Source organism: Pelodiscus sinensis, chromosome 24 (assembly GCF_052426305.1).
Source record: "Pelodiscus sinensis isolate ZL-2025 chromosome 24, ASM5242630v1, whole genome shotgun sequence".
Classification (NCBI taxonomy): Eukaryota; Metazoa; Chordata; order Testudines; family Trionychidae; genus Pelodiscus; species Pelodiscus sinensis.
The window spans coordinates 4,331,015-4,350,704 of NC_143075.1; the positions used below are offsets into that span (position 1 = coordinate 4,331,015).

Genomic DNA, 19,690 nt, shown 5'->3' on the forward strand with positions numbered 1-19,690 from the left:
GAAGGCCCTGGTGATGATGTCCCCAACAAAGGGGTGTGGGGAGGCTGAGCCAGGAAGTTAGGGGTAACCCACTGGATTTCCTGTGCACATCACTGCCTTGGAAGGTGACCTCAACCTGTCGGCATCACCGGTTGGACCAGCCCAGGAAGTTGACCTCGTTTGGGATGTCCATGAGGAAGAGGGTGCAGACCTAGCATCTGAGCCACCTGTAGCTTGCAGCCCCACGTGCTCTGCCCCGCCCCCTGCCACATGAACTGCTTCAGCCCTGACTTGACACTGGATAGCAGGATGGTGCAGCCACCCTGACACCGCTCAGCTGGCTGAGCCACAGCAGGAAGTAACAGCAGTGGCAGTGAGTCAGAAAGGATGGAATTGCCCATTCACCTGTCCAAGCCAGCCTAGGACCCCCAGGACACTCAGCTTCATGCCTTTTCCCTGGGGGAGGAGTGCAGCAACCCCCAATAGGAGCCCAGGTTCAGGCTATGGGCCTGGGGGAGCCAACCTCAGAAGCCCAGTGGCCCCCTGGCAATGGCTGCCACAGCTGATGCAAAGTGAGCACCAAGGCTAGGAGGCGGGCGATGGTTGGCAGCTGCCCTCTGCATGGGGCCGTGTGCCCTTGTCAACCGGCTCCCATGAGCCCTGCCTGGCCCCTTGCACTCACCATCTGCCAGGTTACCGTGCTGTGGCACAGGGCTAGCCTGGTCTGCCCACCCCAGGAGATGGAGAGATGTACAGAACGAGCTGACTGCTGGACCTGCCCCAGGGCGGGTACTCCAGGACAGGACAGGCTCTCCAAAGCACCCCCAGAGTCCTGACCTGCTCCACTGGGTGCCCGTTACAGATACACACACGGCTCTGCAGGGACAGCTGAACCTGGGACTGGACTCCGTGTGAAGAGGAGGGGAGGAGAAGGGAGTGCAGCTCTTGGCCTCCCTGAGTTGCTGCATTTTTCAGCCTTTCTTATGCAGATCGCATCCAACAATAAAAGGAGAGGCAGGGGGCACAGCCCCAGAGGGGCTTTGAGCCTGAGATGTGAGGTCTGGCTGGGAGTGGGAATAATACAGCACAGAATAAGCACGGATCATAGCAGACTGTTGGAGATAGCACTGGGGTTTTAAAGCACTGCAATCTTGCCTGGTAATGCAGATGGCTGGGGCGTTAATATGCCCCTAGAGGCTCCATTTTTGCTGTGTGGGCAGAGTCAGTGCAGTGTGTCCAAAATGACCCATCCCCTCCTCCCCACTCACACCTGAGGAAGAGCTCTGAGTAAGCTCTGAGAAAGGGCGTGAGGGCTCGGAAGAGCAGAGGCAAAGACAGGAAGACTGCGGGGAGAGGGGGCGGAGCCCGCCTGCAGATGAGCCCGGGGGCTGCCAGGAAGGGAGGAAGGCGGGAGGGAGGGAGGCGAGCGGGGCGCCGCCCAGAGGGCCTCCGGCGCCCCACCACCACCCGGGCCTCCCTGGGGCGAGGGAGGGGAGGCCGGAGGAGGCGCACGGGGTGGGTGAGTCGGTCGGTCTCGCTGCGGTCGCCCTGACCGAGGAGTGGGCGGCGGGCCGTGAGCGAGCGGGCGGGACTTCCCGGGGGCTGCCGGGAAGGGAGGAAGGCAGGAGTGAGGGAGGGAGGCAATCCCACGGCGGCTGCTTAATCAGGGGGTGGGGGGCCAGCAGCCCCCCGTAGGATACTACACTCGAGCTTACCTCACCTTACGGCACACACAGACGTACTCTCCCCCTCCCAAGACGTCCCCCAGCGCGGGGGAATAGAAACTTTCTAAGTCCCGCCCGCTCGCTCACTGCCCGCTGCCCTCTCCTCGCTCAGGGCGACCGCAGCGAGACCGACCGACTCACCCACCCCGCGCGCCTCATCCGGCCTCCCCTCCCTCGCAGCAGGGAGGCCCAGGTGGTGGTGGGGCGCCGGAGGCCCTCTGGGCGGCGCCCCGCTCGCCTCCCTCCTTCCTTGCTGCCAGCCTCCGGCAGCCCCCAAGCTCATCTGCATGCGGGCTCCGCCCCCTCTCCCCCTCACTTACCCGGCCTGTTGCCTGGCTGGCCCACCCGCCCGCTCGCTCCGACCCGCCTCGCCTGCAGAAGCGGCTCGTCTAGTGTTCAACGGGGCTCATCAACTGCTCCCTGAGAGCCCTGCTCGCAGGTCCGACGCCCCGCCCCGCCCCGCCCCGCCCCGCCCCGCTGGCAGGAGTGAATGGGGCTCGTCAACAGCTTGCTGGCAAGGCTGACGCCCCGCAGACTGCTTGCCTGCAGTCATTCTGCCTCTGTCCCTGCTCTTCCGAGCACTCACTCCCTTTCTTGATTTAAAAAAAAAATAAACACAAAATTTAAATGAAAAAAGCAGCGGCTTGCCAATGCTGCCTTTGAAAAAACCTCCCCCAGGAGACCAGGGAGACGCGGAGCAAAGCCGCGGCAAGAAAAGCTGCTCCTGGATTCCCCCCAGCAGACCAGGGTGATGCGGAGCGGCTTTTCTCCCCGTGGCTTTGCTCTGCCTCTCCATGGTCTGCTGGGGGGCCCTCCCAGGATACCAGGGAGATGCGGAGCAGCTTTTCTAGCCGCGGAGGATAGGGGCGGCGGGACTGCCCGCGTTCTCCACAGCGAGAAAAGCCTGGTCTGCTGGGTGCGGGGGCGCACTAGCTGGGCCCCCCCCCCCAGCAGGCCAGGGAGACGCAGAGCAGCTTTTCTCGCTGCGGAGGACGCGGGCGGCGGGACCGTGGCGTGTCTGGGCGGTCCCACCGCCCGCGTCCTTGTGGCGAGAAAATCCCCATTCGTATGTAGGGATCTGACGTAAGTCGGATCCACGTAAGTCGGGGAGTGCCTGTATATTTCATTATCTGACTTTGGCTTTTATATTGTCTCTCTTAAGATGTCGGCATAGCTCTAGCTTTATAATTATTACCTCTTCAGTGTTTGAAAAACCCCAATCCCCTTCGTAGAAGAGTCTTGTACCGAAGATTGATGAATGATTGTCTCTTGTCACAAGAACATAATTATATGATCGTATTTTAAATATGCCATTGAGCATTCAAATACACATATTTTCGGGAAGTTCCCAAAGTATCCAAAAGACATTTTTTTAATTATTTGGGATATTAAATAGTTGTTTTATTTTTAACCCATTTTATCATGCATGTAAAGGTTATATGTTGCATAATTAAGGTCACATAGGGGAATTTAAAGGGACAAATTCATTTGGAAAAAAATAGTTTAGATGTGTGTAATTAAAGGCTGTATGCAGAATGGAGATGAATTGAGACTGCACGGGCATTTCTGGCATTTTCTAATTTTTGAGTATTTGATTTTGGACCTTCATGGCCTTTTTTGTTGTACATTTGGGGGACTAGAGGTGGGAGGAAGGAGAATGATCTTTGCCTTGTCCCTCTGCCTTGGCCCACATCCTCTCCTTTCAATGTCCTATAGCCACTCTTCATGAAAATTTAGTCCCATTGATGTGAGTGAAAGAAGAGATTTCCCATTCTCTGAGGTGAGAAACCAGACCCTTATATCCACTGCCACCTTGTGACCAAGTGGTGCATCATCCACACACTAAAATCTCTGCTTGGCTTTGCATGTGCAGTCAGACCAAGTCTACGCTTAAAAATTAGATTGAGCTAGCTCCCCTGCTCAGGAATGTGAAGAATTGCATGCCCTGTGTGGTGTAGTTAGATCACTCTAACCCCCAGATAATTTAGCTAATGCCTGTACTGCCTCTCGGAGAGACGGGTTAGCTGTAGGGTTGCCAGGTTGGCTTGGATGTATTCCTGGAGGTTTCGTCACATGACAATGTTTTATTCCTGGACACTCCAAGAAAATCCTGGAGGATTAGCAAACCCCTGCCACATGTACCTCCTTTGGCAGAGGTGGAAAACCTTTTCCGTGAGTGTAGGAAGGATCTGCACTAGATGGCAGGGGCGGCAGTGCAGCAGGGGAGAGGCAGGCAGGCTGCCTGCATGTTATGGCCAGTGGCCCAAAGCCACTCCTGGCAGTGGCCAGCTGTTGGCACATCTCTGTGCACCCCTGGCAGGGGCGAAGTGGCTCCGTGTGTTGCTCCTCTCCCCCCCCTCCCCCGGCAGTGCATGAAGATCTACCCTCCCCAAACTGCAGGCAGAGACGCGCCACCAACAGCGCAGCAGGGCTAGGGCGGTTCCCAGCCCACTCTGCTCCCCTCCCTCTGTGCTGCTTATGGAAGCAGCCAGTCTGTCACTATGATCCCGGGTGGGAGGCTGTCTGTGCATTGTCCCTGCCTCCAGCACCAACTCCACAACTCCCATTGGCCTCAGTTCCCAGCCAACGGGAGCTGTGTGGGCAGCGCTTGTGAGCAGCAATGCAGTGACCCCCTGGAGCTGCTGCCAGAGGGCTGTGCCGATTGCTGTGGGAGCCGCAATGCCCCAGGTACAGCCCAACTCCCTAACTCCCCTCCCTGCACCTAGGGTTACCAGATGGCTTAAAAAAAATACTGGACACACTTGATCTCAGATGGGGAGGGACCGGCCAGGTTGTGGAACGGGGGGAGCAGGGCTGGCTGGGGGAAATCAGGGGATAGGGGGGAACCGGACAGCAGGAAGCGGGTCTGCCCGGGGGGGAACCAACTGGCAGGAAGCAGGGCTGGCTGGGAGGGGGGAGAGGGGAGCGGGACTGGCTGGGGTGGGGGGGTCGGAGGGAGTGGGGGGGAGAGAATCAGCCGGCGGGGAGCAGGGCTGGCCTGGGTGCACACAGATCCCAGGGTGCTGCCTGTCCTGCGCACAGTCCCTGCAGAGCACGAGCGAATCCGGCTCCGGGGATTCCATCACGCCTCGGCCTCACCCCCACCCCCCTCCTCTGTACAGCGTCGCTGCGTACTCCTGGCTGGTAGACACGCTCATGCAGTGTGACTCCCGCAATGGGAGTGTGTCTACCAGCCAGGCAGTACGCGGCTACGTCCTGATACTCATGATAATAAAACTAACTTAATTAGAACATACCAGACATTTCTATGGCCTGTATTTTCTCAATGTGCTTCCCGGACAGAAAGCTCAAATACCGGACAGTCGGTTCAAAACCGAACACCTGGCAACCCTACCTGCAGCTGGGCCCCCCAGAGCCTCAAGCTTCCTCCCAGAGCCTGACCCCCTACACCTCCCTGTGCCCCACCGCCCTGCCCCAGCCCAGAGCCTGCGCCCAACTTTGTTCCCCTTCGTTCCCATTGCTTATCCCAGGGGAGGGAGGGAGGCAGGACAAATACAGGGGAGAGGAGAGACTCTTCTTTTTCTTGGCTGAGTCCCGGGAGGGGGCTCCCCCAAAATGACTCCGCCCAGGGGCCCCCAAGCCGCCCCTGCTGTGCGCCCTGCTGCCGCAGCTGTCGTGTAGACGCACCTCGGCTACTGGCACGGGCGCCAGCTGTCCCACAGCTGCACGGACACCTCCACCCCGCCAGGGCGCGCGCGTTCGCAACAAGGCTGGCGGGACGCTCTCGCCTCTGCGCCGCTCTCTATGGTGCGGCCGCCCGACCCACGCGCAGCGCCGCCCCGGAAGCAGTGCGGCGACCCGGAAGTGGGGGAGCGGGGCGCATCATGGCGGAGCCGGGCGGCTGGCCCGAGCTGGAGGCGGCGGCGCGGGAGCGGCGGCGGGAGCTGGTCCTGCCCGGCGCGGCGGCCGAGGCGCGGGTGCGGGCGGGGGGCGGCCGGCTGCCCCCGGAGCTCCTGGCGCTGCCGCTGCTGCAGGCGCTGGAGCTGAGCGGCTGCGCGGCGCTGCGGGAGCTGGGCCCGGGGCTGGCGGCGGCGCTGCCCGCCCTGCACACGCTGGTGCTGCGCGGCAACGGGCTGGGCCCGGCCGGGCTGGGCGCTGCGGGGCTCGGGGGCCCGCTGCCGGCCCTGCGGGTGCTGGACCTGTCCGCGAACGGGCTGGAGACGCTGCCCGCGGCGCTGGGGGGGGACCCGGGGGGGGCCCCTCCCGGGGGGGCCCCCGACTTCCCCCAGCTGCGGAGCCTGAACCTCACCGGGAACCGGCTGCGGGAGCTGGGGCCGGGCCTGGCTCGCTCCGCCCCCCAGCTCCAGACCCTGCTGCTCTCCGGGAACCGCCTGAGTGTCCTGCCCGGCGGCCTCCTGCCCCCCGGCGCCTCCGGCCTCCTCCCGCTGCTCAGCCAGCTGGAGGCCGCCGACAACGGGCTGCAGGAGCTGGGCTCAGCCATCGCCAGCCTGCCGGCTCTCAAGGTTAGAGGGCGAGCGAGGGGAGAAGGGAGCTGGGAAAGAGGCCTGGTAGCCCTGGGGGAGGTTGGGACCCCACGTGCTGGGTTGAGGAGCTGGGACCCCACGGTAGAGTGGAGGTGGTTTCCTGGAGGTTGGCATGGGGTTGGTGCTGGAGCCCCGTGGAAAGGGAGGATCACAGTTTAGCCGACCCCACTATACAAATAGGAGGAGTTAAGCACTTAAAAGTGACGTGGTTTTAACAAATACACACATTTGGGGTTCATTGTGTTTGCCTTCTAGTTTCTGGGCCTTTAGAATGTGTTTGCTTCTGATGTCAAGTTTTTCTCCACAACAGTGAGGGCTAGAAATGTCTTTGGTGGAAGATGAGTGGCGTCTCGCGCAATTGATTCTGGATACTGGGGCTTTAAGAAAATTTAAATATTGCACGAATTATTGGCATTAGTGGGGATCACTTGATGATTGTGTGTTGTGTTCCCTCCCTCTGAGTCACCTGGCACTGGCTGCTGTCAGAGGACAGGATACTAAGCTAGATGGACCTTTGATCTGACCCAGTATGTCTATTGTTACATTCTTAGGTTTTTATTTTCTTGATTTTATGATTGGACTTCCATGAGAACAGGTTGGTTGGTTGGATGGATTCTGTTAAAGTACAATGTCTAAAAGTGATAAGTGTTCTAAAGAGCTGGCTGAACTCAGTACTATGTGCATTGATAGGATGACACACCTTGGCTGTAGTGCTAAGAAAAGTGATCTTTTCTTTTGGGGGAGAAAAAGTAACAAATTTAAATTCAAGCACTTTCATTTTTGACTTATGGAATCTCTGAATGGAGATATGTAATGCGAAATCTTGCCTTACCCTCTGGTGTCTAGCTGCCTTCTGAGCAAACCGCATGCCAAGGCTGAGCTAAGGCTAAGCCTTTTAGAAGCATCCAGTCTAAGTTTGTAAATGTTTTTTCCTCCTTCAGATCCTGGATGTTTCCAATAACGAGTTATCAGAAATCCCTGTTGAGCTTGCTGACTGCCCTAAGTTAAAGGAGATCAACTTAAGAGGGAACAAACTGAAAGACAAGCGGCTGGAGAAAATGGTCAATAGCTGCCAGACAAAATCCATTCTGGAGTACTTGCGGGTTGGAGGCCGAGGAAGTGGCAAAGGAAAAGGGAAAACAGATAACTCTGATAAAGAGGAGATTAGGAAAAAAAAGAGGGATAAACGCCAGAAAAAAGATAGTGGAGATGGGGAACAGGACATGCTGGAAGAGGTGAATAAACTGATGATCAAGATTCTGCACATTGCTGAAAATCCAGCTCCACTCGTAGTTAAAGTTAGTCCAAATATCAAAGAAGTCCGGCCATACATTGTTTGTTGTGTGGTGAAGGGAATGAATTTGAAGCAAGGAAATGCCTTGAAGAGATTTCTTTCTGCACAGGTAATTATTGAAGGTTTAAGTTAAAAAATTTTTGAATATATTTTCATTGTGTACTTCCAAGCCGGCTCCCCACACACACTGGTGTGTTCTGAGCACACGCGCCCATGCGCACACACCCTGTAAATGTGCAGCCACTGAAAACATCAGCAGTTACACAGTTTACACAAATACTTTTTAACATCTCTAGTGATCATTTTGCTCCTATTCCAAATGAGCCAAATTGGGAACAGTTAGTTCCTGGGTATAAACTCCATTAAAGAAAAAGACTTTTGCCATGCTACACATTTCCTAAGAAAAAGTGGTGAATGAGTGATCTATCCCATTGATTCAAGTAAGTGCCTATTTTTGGTCCCATATAGTCATACATGACACACATGCTCAATCTTTAAATGCAACTGCCACACACAATATTTTGAAAGTTGCAGGCTTCGGGGGAGTATTTTCCCAAAACACTTGGTTGAGATGGAATCTGTTTCTTTTCACAGGTTTCCTAGCTTTTACATATATACAATGATAAGCATCTTTGACACAGTTTCCTAATTGGTATAGTAAATGAGTATGGGATTTAAGGGTGGAGAGTGAGAGAAGGATCGAGGAAGTCATTTTGGAAGAAAAACAAGCGATGTGGGGCAAAACGTCACTTCTCTTAATCTTGTGAGGTGGGGGGAAGTTTGCTCTTGCTTATTTGTGTAATGTGTATATAAAATGTCTAAATAGGAGCAATTTATCTGTTCCCTGATTGGTTTTTTTAAGTCTCCGTTTTTATGGAACCAGCAAAACGATCTGAACTCCTTTCTTCTGTCTACAATTAGGTGTGGCAGAGATCAATTTTTTTCTGTAATTTCAACAATCTTTTTTTTTTTTTTTTTTTTTTTTTTTTTTAAATGGCTACACTACTCCTGACCCCACCCTGAAGCCCACCCATCTCGGGATATCTGAGATGACACAGGCTCACGTTATGGGGATAAAAATAGCTGTGTAGCTGTTCTTCCTGAGGCTGGAGCCCTGTATTTGAGATGTACCCCCGTCACTAAGTTTCAAAGCCCATGTTCCAGCCCAGATAGAAGTGTCTATGCTGCTCTATATAGCCCAATAGCATGGACCCAAGTAATTGACCTTGGCTGAGACAGCTGATTTCTGGCTTGCGCAGGGTCCCCCCTGCTGTGTGCCAGCCTTATAAATGTATTAAGAGCCAACAGGCTCTTAATACATTTAAAAGGCAGAGCTGCAGCAGGGGTACCCTGCACTGGCTCCCCTTCTTATTGACTAGTCAATGGAAAATCCTTCAACTAATCGATTAATTGATTAAATTTAACATCCCTAGTATAGACGTAGCTGGAATTTTTTACAGTTGCTGGAAATTAAGCCATGTTTGCAGTTAGGGCAGCACTTATAGCAGGAATCCAGGGGACTCTGAGCATGGCCAAAGGGACCGAAGGTGCAAGTAAGACTGGTCTTGGCCTAACGGAGCCCATGGCCTCAGGTTGATGCTGAACAGTTCCTGCACAGGGATGGCTTCTGGTGGTGCTGTGACAGCGGAGCTGAAGAGGGCTCTCTGGGCTGGTGACATTGGATTGCTGCAGGCACATGAGGCGAGTAAGAGTGTCATCCTAGGATAGCAGAGCAGTGACCCCCCAGCTGGTGAGAACATGGCCTGACACTGGGCTGCAGACAGCGCTGGTGACACCCAGTCCTTGTCAGCACAAGGCAGGGAGACTACTCTCCTGCTGTATTCCTAATCCGTCTTTTTTCCATCTATTTCAATGTGTCAGTTGAAATTATTTACCAACATCTATCGAATTATGCTGCTAAGCTTAATGATAATCAGAGAGTTAATGAGCATTTTTTCCAGTGCTCCGTGGACAGTGGTGCCGCGGAAAGAGAGCTGTTGCTTTCAGCCCCATCCAACAGCGGGGAGCCAGTCTTGTCAAACGAGAAGACAAAATTAACGGAGGTGAAACACGTTGACACTGAGGGACTAATTTATTAAGGCAACTTAGAGGAAGGTTGAGACTGATAATGGTGCAGGAATGCTGAAGGCTATTGGCTGGTAACTTCATATTTCTGTGTCCTGCAAATTTCGTTAGATCAAACTGCATGAAGACATTTGTGAGAGACGCACAGCAGCAACCATTGCCACACATGACTTGCAGCTCATCAAGGGGCCCCTGCTGTATGATGCTCAGCCACCTAGCGAATTAAAGGTAGGATACATAACCTTTTCCCCTCTTGCTTTATCACATTTTGCAATGCTACGGAAATGGGAAGATGTTATTTTGCATTTTGAAGAGAGGAGAAAACTTAACAGGCACCAGGAGGTTAAGTTCAGACAGTGTGCCACCATTGTAACAATCTCTATCTAAATCCAGCTCAGAGAACTCCTCACTGTTGAAATGTCCTTCAGAAAGTGCATGTTGCTCTCTTTTACTATTAGTTATAGAACCTTATCACCAGCTGAATACCTTCACAATTCAAACAGCTAAAGCAATCCAAAATCTTTCTCTCCATAACTAGTATTTGGATCTTGCGTGCCATGCACATTTGCTTAGGGTGACAGAGGTCTTAAGGTTTCCCTGTTAATAGTTTCACTGCTAGACCTCTCCTCTGTGTTGAGCTGTTGCCAAGTTAATGTTCAGTGGAAGTCCATAAAATGTGAAGCTACAACCGGAGTACTGTGTAGCGTAGCTGGTATTCATTCATGACTACATGGAGTATTTGGCAGCAGTCTATAAGGTAATCAACTGACCCAAATTCAGGCTCTGTTCACCACTTTTCTCTCTCTGGTAGTTCTTATTTCCACACCCCCAAGTAACGTAATTATTTACAGCTCGTTAGTACACCAAACGCTTACACTAACCTTGATATGAAACTTACATAGTTTCTTTCATAGTTACTTAGTTTAACATGTTGATCAGGAAGCCCCTTTGTGACTTGCCATTGTAAGAGTAAGTCATTCACTTTAATTGTTGATCTAATTGGACAATTTATATAGGAAAATCTGAATAATGCGGCATTTGAGAGCAGTTCTGAGTTTTTTGTGGCATTCATTTATCCTCTCTGCGCACGAGGGATATGAATGGCTAACTGGTAAGCCTCACCTTTTCTGGTTCCAGTTAACCAGTAGGGGCTGGAGCAGCTGCGTGCTCAACAGGGGCAGAGTGTATTTAACTCATAGCAAACCATAAGAGCCAGCAGTACAATCCAGGTACTTGTCTTGCATATATAACTGATATTAGAAAAAATGTGGCAGGTGTGGACTTTGGCTGAGACCTCACAACCTTGAACCACAAATAAATCCTGGACTTCATATGCACTACCTGCCATTGAAAAGTTGCCTCTCTGCAGGAAGTTGACATCCAGTGAGGTGATTCTGTTTGCCAGTTGAGCAAGTGTGTTTACAACCAGTTATTTTGTGTGACTAGTCACACAATACAGTAAGCTCATGAACTCTTCTTTCATTGCTGGAAGCTTTGAGCCAACTATTTCCTTGAGTCACAGGTGAAAGGTTTTGTTGGAACTTCAAATTCAATAGTCCACAGTCTCATGATTCAAAGGGGGCAGAATCCAAGTTGTAGGGTGATTCTTGAGAGTGATCCAGTGCTTCATTTTTTTTCTGCCCGTTACCATTCATTGCTGACCACACTATGGAATAGACTTTGAGGTGTCCCTAACAACCATGTCCTTCTCATGCCATGAATATATACAACAGCAGAATGATGGACTAACCCTTTTTCTTTCTTTCTAAAGGAGATGGGGCAAAGTTGTGAAGCAGGGGTTATTTGTTTATTAGACATAAACCATAGCATATTTTCCCCCAGCTGGACACAGATCCCCTCCATAGCTTCTCCCTCCCTACTGTGCAGGAGGATTTCCAGCATAGAGTGGTTAAAATAAAGGCATCGAAATCATGAAGTCATGATTTGAGTTGCTTGACTTAAAAAATATAACAGTTATGAATCATGTTAAGGCTTTGTAAAATGAGTTTTAAATTTTGCCCATTGCTTAGATAAATATTTATGCTGGATTATAAATCAGGCTGGTTGTGTTTTAATTGCACTACTGTTAAGGTATCTTTTTCAGTTTTTTGAAAGTTTTTTTTATTTTATTTTTCTACCCTGATTTCCATGCTACTGCTGTGTCTTGCTTTGCTCCAGTCCACCGTCTGTAGCACCAATGAGAATGCAAATTGCAGAGCTGATCAAATAGTCAGGGATCATAATCACTTCTTGAACTCATAGTGGCAGCCACCTGTGATAAAACATGGGACAGCCAGAAGAGATTTCAGCAGCACCAGTTCGGGTGAGGATCATTTTCTAAACTCTGCAAAGAGCTATAGAGGTTAATCTGTTGTAAAGTAAATCTGTGGTATGCACACATCACACACTAGGCTGGTAGGGCATAAGAGGTAATACTAAAACTACTGTTTTTTCTTCTAAAACATTCCAAAGCACTGGAGAGTCCTTGGGCGAATCATGGTTCTGAGGTCAAACTTTTTATTCTTGAATGTCTCCTATTCACTCAGCCCCTAATATAAACATTTTGAAAACTCCAGAATCTACCATAAATCACAGGAATTTCCATTTGGTGCGGTAGCACCATCAAGGACCCTCGCAGGGAGCCTAAACATGCCCGAGTATCAAGGATGTGTTTAAAGGGAATGAAGCATCACAAATGTTTCATAAAATCCCATTTTCTATGTTCCAAGCAGTAATTGAAATGGAAGAATTAGTAATGAGAAACTTTCAATTAAGTATTAATTAAATCTCCCAATTTTTTTTTTTTTTTTTTTATCCCTTAGCTCTGATGAACCAGCCAGATAGTCATGGTGTCAATGAATGACTCTTTGCCTTTAAGTCTTTGCTTTCTCTCTGATACAGGTAACACCATTGGGTCGGAAGGAGATCAAGGCAAAGGATCTTGTCCGTCAGTTGCAGTTAGAGGCTGAGGAACAAAGAAAACAGAAGAAGCGTCAGAATGTTTCCGGATTGCACAAGTCAGTGTAGTAATTCACATCTCTTTTCAGATTGATCAGATGCATTTTGGCCAGTTTAAGATCACATGAAAAGCAACAATCTTGTAACTGTGAAGAACGTTGGATATGCCCTTTGTGCTTAGTTATGAAAGGCAACATCTAATCCTAGCTGGGCACACATGAGCACCTGAAAATCTAGAGGAGAAAAGAAAGGTTTGGGGGAGGTGGGAGGGACTGAATATAAACGTAGGCCGAATAAGTTTGCTTATGTGAAATGTCTAATATTATGTCTATGGAACAACTTGTAAGGGGCTGAAACCAAATTTGAAGGAAAGTGACACATCAGCCTTCCATTCTGTTTGTATTGTGATCATTTCATATGTGTGAGATTGTCGTATGTGTCAGGGAATCTGACCAGGTAAACAAAGTGGGGATTGCGTATTTGTGTAAGTGGTGGAGACGGGTAATGAAACTTAAATTTGAGCATATGAGCTTGGAGTGTCAGTAAAACAAGCTCTGAATTTTGAGCACTGGGAGCAGTAAAAAGTATTAAGAACAAGTTTGCTTACACATGAGCAATTGGATTATTACCTTAAGTATTTCATGATATTGCTTCATTACTCGCCCTCAGTGCGACCGTACAATTGTTAATGTGATGCTGTAGTTGTGGTTTCTGTGTATTGAATCAGGAACTCGTTACCTTCGTTTTCCCACTCTGTTGTATTTATTGTTGATTGATTGTTCTCTTTCCATTATCTTCACTTTTTTCTTCTTAGGTACCTTCAATTACTGGATGGGAAAGAGAACTATCCTTGTCTAGTAGATGCTGAGGGTGTTGTGATTTCTTTCCCACCAATCACGAACAGTGAGAGAACAAAGGTACAGAAGTTTCAATCTACTTCTCTGAGTCTCCGTGATAGTGGGAAATAGGCCAGGCTTCAAAACTAAATCACTCCCTTCCTCGGCTTTTTAGGAAATACATTAAGTCGTTGTGGAATAAGTACTCCAGATGTTTAGTTCTCCAGTGAAATTCATGACTGAGTTTAGAATCTGAACGGTCAAGGTCTAATGTTTGTGCTAAAAGCACTAGATTTTAAAATATGAATTAAATTCAAACTGTGTATGTTTCAGGCTAAATGTCCAAACTGTGTCCAGCTATTTAGCAGCGCTTCTCAATCCTGTTGGGCTCAGGAGCTATTTGTGAAACTTGAAGGCCAATGGTGACCCAGAGAATCGCTTAACTACAAAAAATCTGGCTTACTAAATATTTAGTATTTCGTACCTAGCTGATGAAGCACACTAGTGTAATAAGTCCTAAAAAGTGCACAGTGCACGTCAAAACAGAGGTTTCTATCCTGGGGGGCTGGCTGAGGCAGGCTCCCGTTCCGGGTGTTGTGAGTTCTGGGGTTGCAGGGGAGCTGCTACTCAAACTCTCCTGGCCGGCAGCCTGTCGTCCTACTGGAGGAGTGACTGGGCCAATCTGAGTGTTGCTACCTGCTGTGACCTGGAATGGGGAACGGAGCCCAGCCAGTCCTGCAGGACTGAGCCATAGGAGTCACTGGGATGGGATGGGTCTGGGGCAAGCTCTACAACCTGCCTCTCCTGCTGCAGGCCCCTTTTCCAGCCCCACCCCAGAGCATCCTAGGGGCAGTACCCGACCACTCCCTCCCCTGGCTTCCCACTCGATGGCTTGACTCCATCTACTCTGAGCTGGGGATATGAATCCCCTGATCATGTACATGTACTTGCACTAGCCATCGTGGAACTAGCGTGAGTATAATTCTGTAACCCTCCCAGTGCAGGTAATGGCGGCAGAGGCTGCTAGTGCAGGTAATGGTGTCAGCTAAGCCAGGCCGGGTATCCCTCCCCCCTAAAACTAGTGGGTGTGTACTCGGCAGGGCTGCCCATGCTGTAGTGGGTGGACTGCCTTTTATACAGCTAGCCCCAGTTTGTGCTCACAAACAAGGGACTCACACCCTCACCCTTAGTGCAGACGTGGCCTTTGCAAAATGTGGCTGTCCAATTTTTGGGTAGCATCCTTCGGGCTGAGACCATGCTGCGTAGTAAGTCACTTGTGTGTTGGCCTGAGGCTGCTGGTTCCTGAGCTGCCCAGATAAGTGCAAACATGCAGTTTTTAAGTGGGATTCACGTGTAGTTAGGACTGTATGCAACTAGTCGCTTACCCCCCTTGCTGCCTCTATCAGAAAGAGGCAGCAAGGAGGGTAAGAGAAGGGGCTGCTGGGGGGAGCCGGCTTAACAGCCGATTTCCCCCCAGCTCTGTGGGAAGGGATCAGGGGCGCAGCAGCAGAATTCCAACTTGGAAATGTACGAGTCTCCACTGGGACTCTTGTACATTTCAAAGATTGAAACACTGCATGGAGCACGGGGCCAGCGGGAGTCTGTTGACCTTGGACTCCATGCGGGCGCTTCTGCTTTGAAATGTACAAGAGCCCCAGCAGGAAACGCCTGCATGGAGCCTGGGGTGACTGGGGGACTCCCCGCTGGCCCCGGGCTCCACCCGGCGTGTCAGTCTTTGAAGCGCACAAGAGCCACTGCTGGGTTCTTGTACTTTTCAAAGGTGGAACACCGCACTGGTCCTTATCGACTAATCGAAGAGTCAGTGGAAATCCCATCGACTATTCGATTAGGTAATCGACATTTTTACATCCTTAGTATGGTTCCTTATGCACTTGGATATTTTTCAGCTGAGGTGGTATTAGAATAACAAATGCAGCCATGTGACCATGGAGCTGTACACACTCGTTTCTATTTCACTGCATTACAATTCAGCCTTCCCTTTTCTGAGTACATCTGCAATGTTTTCCAGATTAGAAAAACCACTAGCGATCTCTTTCTGGAAGTGACGAGCGGCACCAGCCTCCAGATATGCAAAGACATCATGGACACCCTCATTCTAGTAAGTATTCAAGGGAGTATTCACACTATCTTCTTTGTGTGTGCCTCTGGATCAGAGAGCCGTGTTGGAACAGAGCGGTACATGGAGCTTAATTTCTCTACCTTTATTTATCATCTTTACTTGCCTGTTACCCTGAATGTTTCTTATTGGTCCTTTGCTGCATGTTATGATGCTGCTTCTTTATCAGGAAGTGAGATGCATTACTGCCCGTTGGAAATGCACGCCCAGCAGAGATTGCTAGGCTCCAAGCCTGGAGGGTACCATTGTGAGAGTCCAACCTGAGCCCTGCACTGCACAACTTCCCTACAATAGCCCACAGGCAGATTTCTGGAAAAACATCCAAACTTGATTTTAAAAATTGTCAGTGATGGAGAATCTGCTTCCCTTGGAAAGCTTCCCAAGGGAATTACTCGCACTGGGAAATGTGTGCACCTTAGTTCCAGTCTGAATTTAGCTTCAACTTCTGGCCTTTGGGTTGTATTAAACCTAGTTCTGCTTGGTTGAAGAGTCCATTATTAAGTATTTGTTCTCATTTAGATACTTTGACCGTAATCAGCTCACCCTTCAACCATCTTGTTGTTAAGTTACACAGACCCAGCTCTGAGTCAGGCACTGTAAGGCAGGGTTTCTGATCCTTTCGGCATTCTCGCAGCCCTTCTTGGAACCCTCAGCAGACCAGGACGCAGAATTCCTGCAGTGGTCATGCCTACGTAAGATGCCCCTCTGTGTGCATCCTAGGATCTCATTAGCTTTTTTTTGGCCACAGAATTCCTCTGGGAGCTCATGTTCAGTTGGCCATCCACTGCGATCCCCAGATGTTTTTCAGAGTCTCTGATTCCCAGGACAGTTGAGTGTATCTAGATGTTACACACGTACAGTTAGGTCTGTCAAAGCAGATAGCGTTTGCTTCTACCCAGTTTACCAAGTGATCCGGATCACCAGGGCTCGAAAATCGCAGCAAAAACCACTCACAAGCCCCGCATGCGCAAGGCCCACACTGTGCATGCGCAGACCGCCGGTGAACGGGGCAACCGCCTGCAGTCTACTCGCCACAGGCGAGCAGACAAGCGTATTTGTCGAGCCCTGCAGATCACTATGAATCCGTGACCTGTCCTCTTCATAGTTTAACCTCCCTCCAATTTTGTGTCAACTGCAAATGTTGCTAGTGGTTGTATAGTTTCTTCCAGATCATCGATTAAAAACGTTAACAGCGATCCCCAAGAACGGATTGCTGCAGTACCCTTCTGGCAACAGGCCGCTCGATGACTGTTCCCTATTGTTACATTTTGATACTTGACAGTTAGCCTTGTTTTTAATCCATTTGATGTGTGCCGTGATTTTATATCATTCTAATTTTTAATCAAAATGTCATGAGTCAAATGACTTACAGAAGTCTAATTATATTGTGTCAACATATTGCCTTTATCAACCAAATTTGTAATCTCATAAAGCCAACTTAGGAGGACAAGAACTTTTTTGCCATAAACTCTTCATGGAAAAACTCCCACGTTTTAGTTCTCTCAGATGACAGAGCGATGATGTTCGAAGTGAACAGACACAGGTGGGCCCATTGAGCCAAGTAGCAATACTGCTCTTTGTGAGATTTGCATCGCCAACACAAATCAACACCCCGGTCTTCAGAGTAGCGTGGCAGACGGAGCAGATCTTTCGCCAGTCGCCGCAAGTGGTCTCTCTGGCCAAATATTTGTCAGCCTCATTTTCAGGGGTTTCCCCACAGACCTCTGCAACTCATCACGGCAGAGTCATTGCTTTTGTTCATGTGCAGGTCACACAGTCCGAGCTGGCTGGATGTTTTCCTCCAGCACTGGAAAGACAAACTCTTGCATGCTCACCCCGATTCTGCTCCTTCTACTCCTCATTCATTAATTGTCATTAGCATGTTCTGACACTTACATAGCTGATATAGGACAGGAATGGGGGCAACTTAAAATATGTTGAAAGCAGAGCCCTTAGTAGTGACACTGGAGCAAGTTCTTTGCATTAGGATCAAAGTGCTGGTGTTCGAAGCTTGGTTTGTAAACCTGCTTGTATAGAAGCAGGGACAAGGCTAGCGGGAGGAAATCAGGATTTCAGACAGAATTCACTGTCCTATCTATTGAGCTGTAAGCTTCTTATTTAAAAAAAAAAAAAAAAAAAAAAGCTAAAATGATTACTGACGGTTTCCATTTCTGCTGTCAGTCCCACAGCAAAAGCGGCGAGGAGTCCTGTGGCACCTTATAGACTAACTGAAGTGTAGGAGCATAAGCTTTCGTGGGCAAAGACCCACTTCGTCAGATGCACGAAGTGGGTCTTTGCCCACGAAAGCTTATGCTCCTACACTTCAGTTAGTCTATAAGGTGCCACAGGACTCCTCGCCGCTTTTGCAGATTCAGACTAACACGGCTACCCCTCTGATACTTAAGTCCCACAGTAGTGTGTAAAGCTCTCGTCTGCTTATTGGAAACTCTTTAAGCAGTTCATAGCCCATCCACAGCGTTCATACTGTGCATTGAAATCTTTGCTTCCTTTTTGTTTCCTGCTCAGAAAATGGCAGAACTCAACAAATTCACGTTAGAGAATAAGGAAGAAGAATCCGTCTCTGATGGTGAATCTGACATGACTTCTGAACCAGTGAATGCAAACCCCAGCCAAAATGCAGAGCAGGAGCAGTCTCCATTAACCGTGGAGCAAGTTCGGGTTGTGGATGCAGATGGGAACTTAAAAGTCCTGTATCCATCTAAAACTGACCTTACTCTGGTCTCCTCTCTTCTAACCATAATACGCTAACAGCCAACAGCCATCGAGGTTCTTGTAAAGTGCTTTGATTTTGAATTTATTTTTGCATATTTTACAAAGACAGTTTGTATATGGTAAAATTAAATTAAGACCTGTTATGTCCCTTTAAGAAAACATATAAAATGTCTCCTTTTGGATGCATAATTCAAATTGATTTGATTCCTTTGTAGCCAGGAATGCTACATCCTTTCCAGTCTTGGTAATAAAGCCCCAATGTTCTAACTGGTTAGAAATGTGAATGGGTCTTTAAATGCTAAACTTGGGATCTAAGTCTTTCATGTTTTGTGCTCAGGATCATTATCTCATCTAGTTCTGACAGATAGCTATGGTGACCTTGAAAGTTGAGATCACATTGACTTGTGCTAAGACGTTTTAAAGCAAACTGCCAATTTATGAAATTGATTTTGGGGGCAGGGGGACTTTGTGTTCATCTGAATTGAATGTAGAAACCCACTTTGTGACTTACTGAGTAAATTGATAACATGAAAACTGACCAAGAAGGATACATCGCATCTACCAGTACTAACGACATGATGCAAAAACTGTGCATCTCTTGTCTTATGTACCACAGAAAGGTATGAAGAGTTAAAGCTATTGCTGATGAGAATCATTTCAGAGATTTTTTTGAAGCAACTCTACCTTTTTACTGTTTTATATGGCACTAAGCCTGAAGCACAGCAAATCCCATAGCCCTTTTGGGGAGTTTATCCTCTTCAGTCTAATTGCAGCCAAACGTTGTTTTAAAAAAAAATCTCAGCAGCGAGTCTTTCAGGTGGTGGTTATTCAAAGGGATTTCTGTAGCTGTGACACTGTTCCTGGTGCACCTTGCGGGTGCTGTGTTGAGCAAGAGGATAGCTTTTTAAAACTAATAAAAGAAATTTCTTCACACAGCATGTAGTCAACCTGTGGAACTCCTCACCAGAGGAGGCTGTGAAGGCTAGGACTATAACAGAGTTTAAAGAGAAGCTAGATAATTTCATAGAGGTTAGGTCCACCACAATTAGTACCTTCATAAAATATAAAATCCTTTTATGCCTAAAATCTTTGCCAACATTTTGGAACAAACGAAGGTATTGTCATGGAGCTCACACAAATTAACGCCCCCCCTTTTCTAAAAAGAATGGACTGTGTTGCAAATGCACTAAACCACTCTGAGTAATGGAGAATACTTTTCCGTTAAAAGTATTTCTGCAAAAGCACATCTAGATTGGCAAGGATGCTTTTGCACAAAAAGTGCTTTTGCGCAAAAGCATCCGTGGCTAGTCTAGACATGATTTTGCACAAAAAAGCCCCGATCGCCATTTTAGCCATGGGGGCTTTTTTTTTTTTTTGCACAAAAGAGTTCTTCCCTGTCTACACTGGCCGTCTTGCGCAAGTATTCTTGTACAAGAGGG

The 19,690-nt window shown here is 49.0% G+C and overlaps 1 protein-coding gene across 1 annotated transcript; it reads left to right on the top strand.

Annotated features, from left to right (window-relative positions):
- The first annotated feature begins 5,525 nt into the window (after positions 1-5,525).
- LRRC47 (leucine rich repeat containing 47) lies at positions 5,526-18,440 on the top strand. Its single transcript, XM_006124698.3, has 7 exons — positions 5,526-6,187; positions 7,150-7,611; positions 9,699-9,815; positions 12,489-12,604; positions 13,360-13,462; positions 15,411-15,500; positions 18,045-18,440. The coding sequence occupies exons 1-7, from the start codon at positions 5,549-5,551 to the stop codon at positions 18,285-18,287; spliced, it is 1,770 nt and encodes a 589-aa protein (XP_006124760.4). The 5' UTR covers positions 5,526-5,548; the 3' UTR covers positions 18,288-18,440.
- The last annotated feature ends 1,250 nt before the right edge of the window (positions 18,441-19,690 follow it).

Coding starts and splice junctions, on each gene's coding strand:
- LRRC47 (XM_006124698.3), top strand. CDS start 5,549: ATGGCGGAGCCGGGCGGCTGGCCCGAGCTGGAGGCGGCGGCGCGGGAG. Junction 9,816..12,488: donor AGCCACCTAGCGAATTAAAG/GTAGGATACATA, acceptor TCTCTGATACAG/GTAACACCATTGGGTCGGAA. Junction 12,605..13,359: donor AATGTTTCCGGATTGCACAA/GTCAGTGTAGTA, acceptor TTTTCTTCTTAG/GTACCTTCAATTACTGGATG.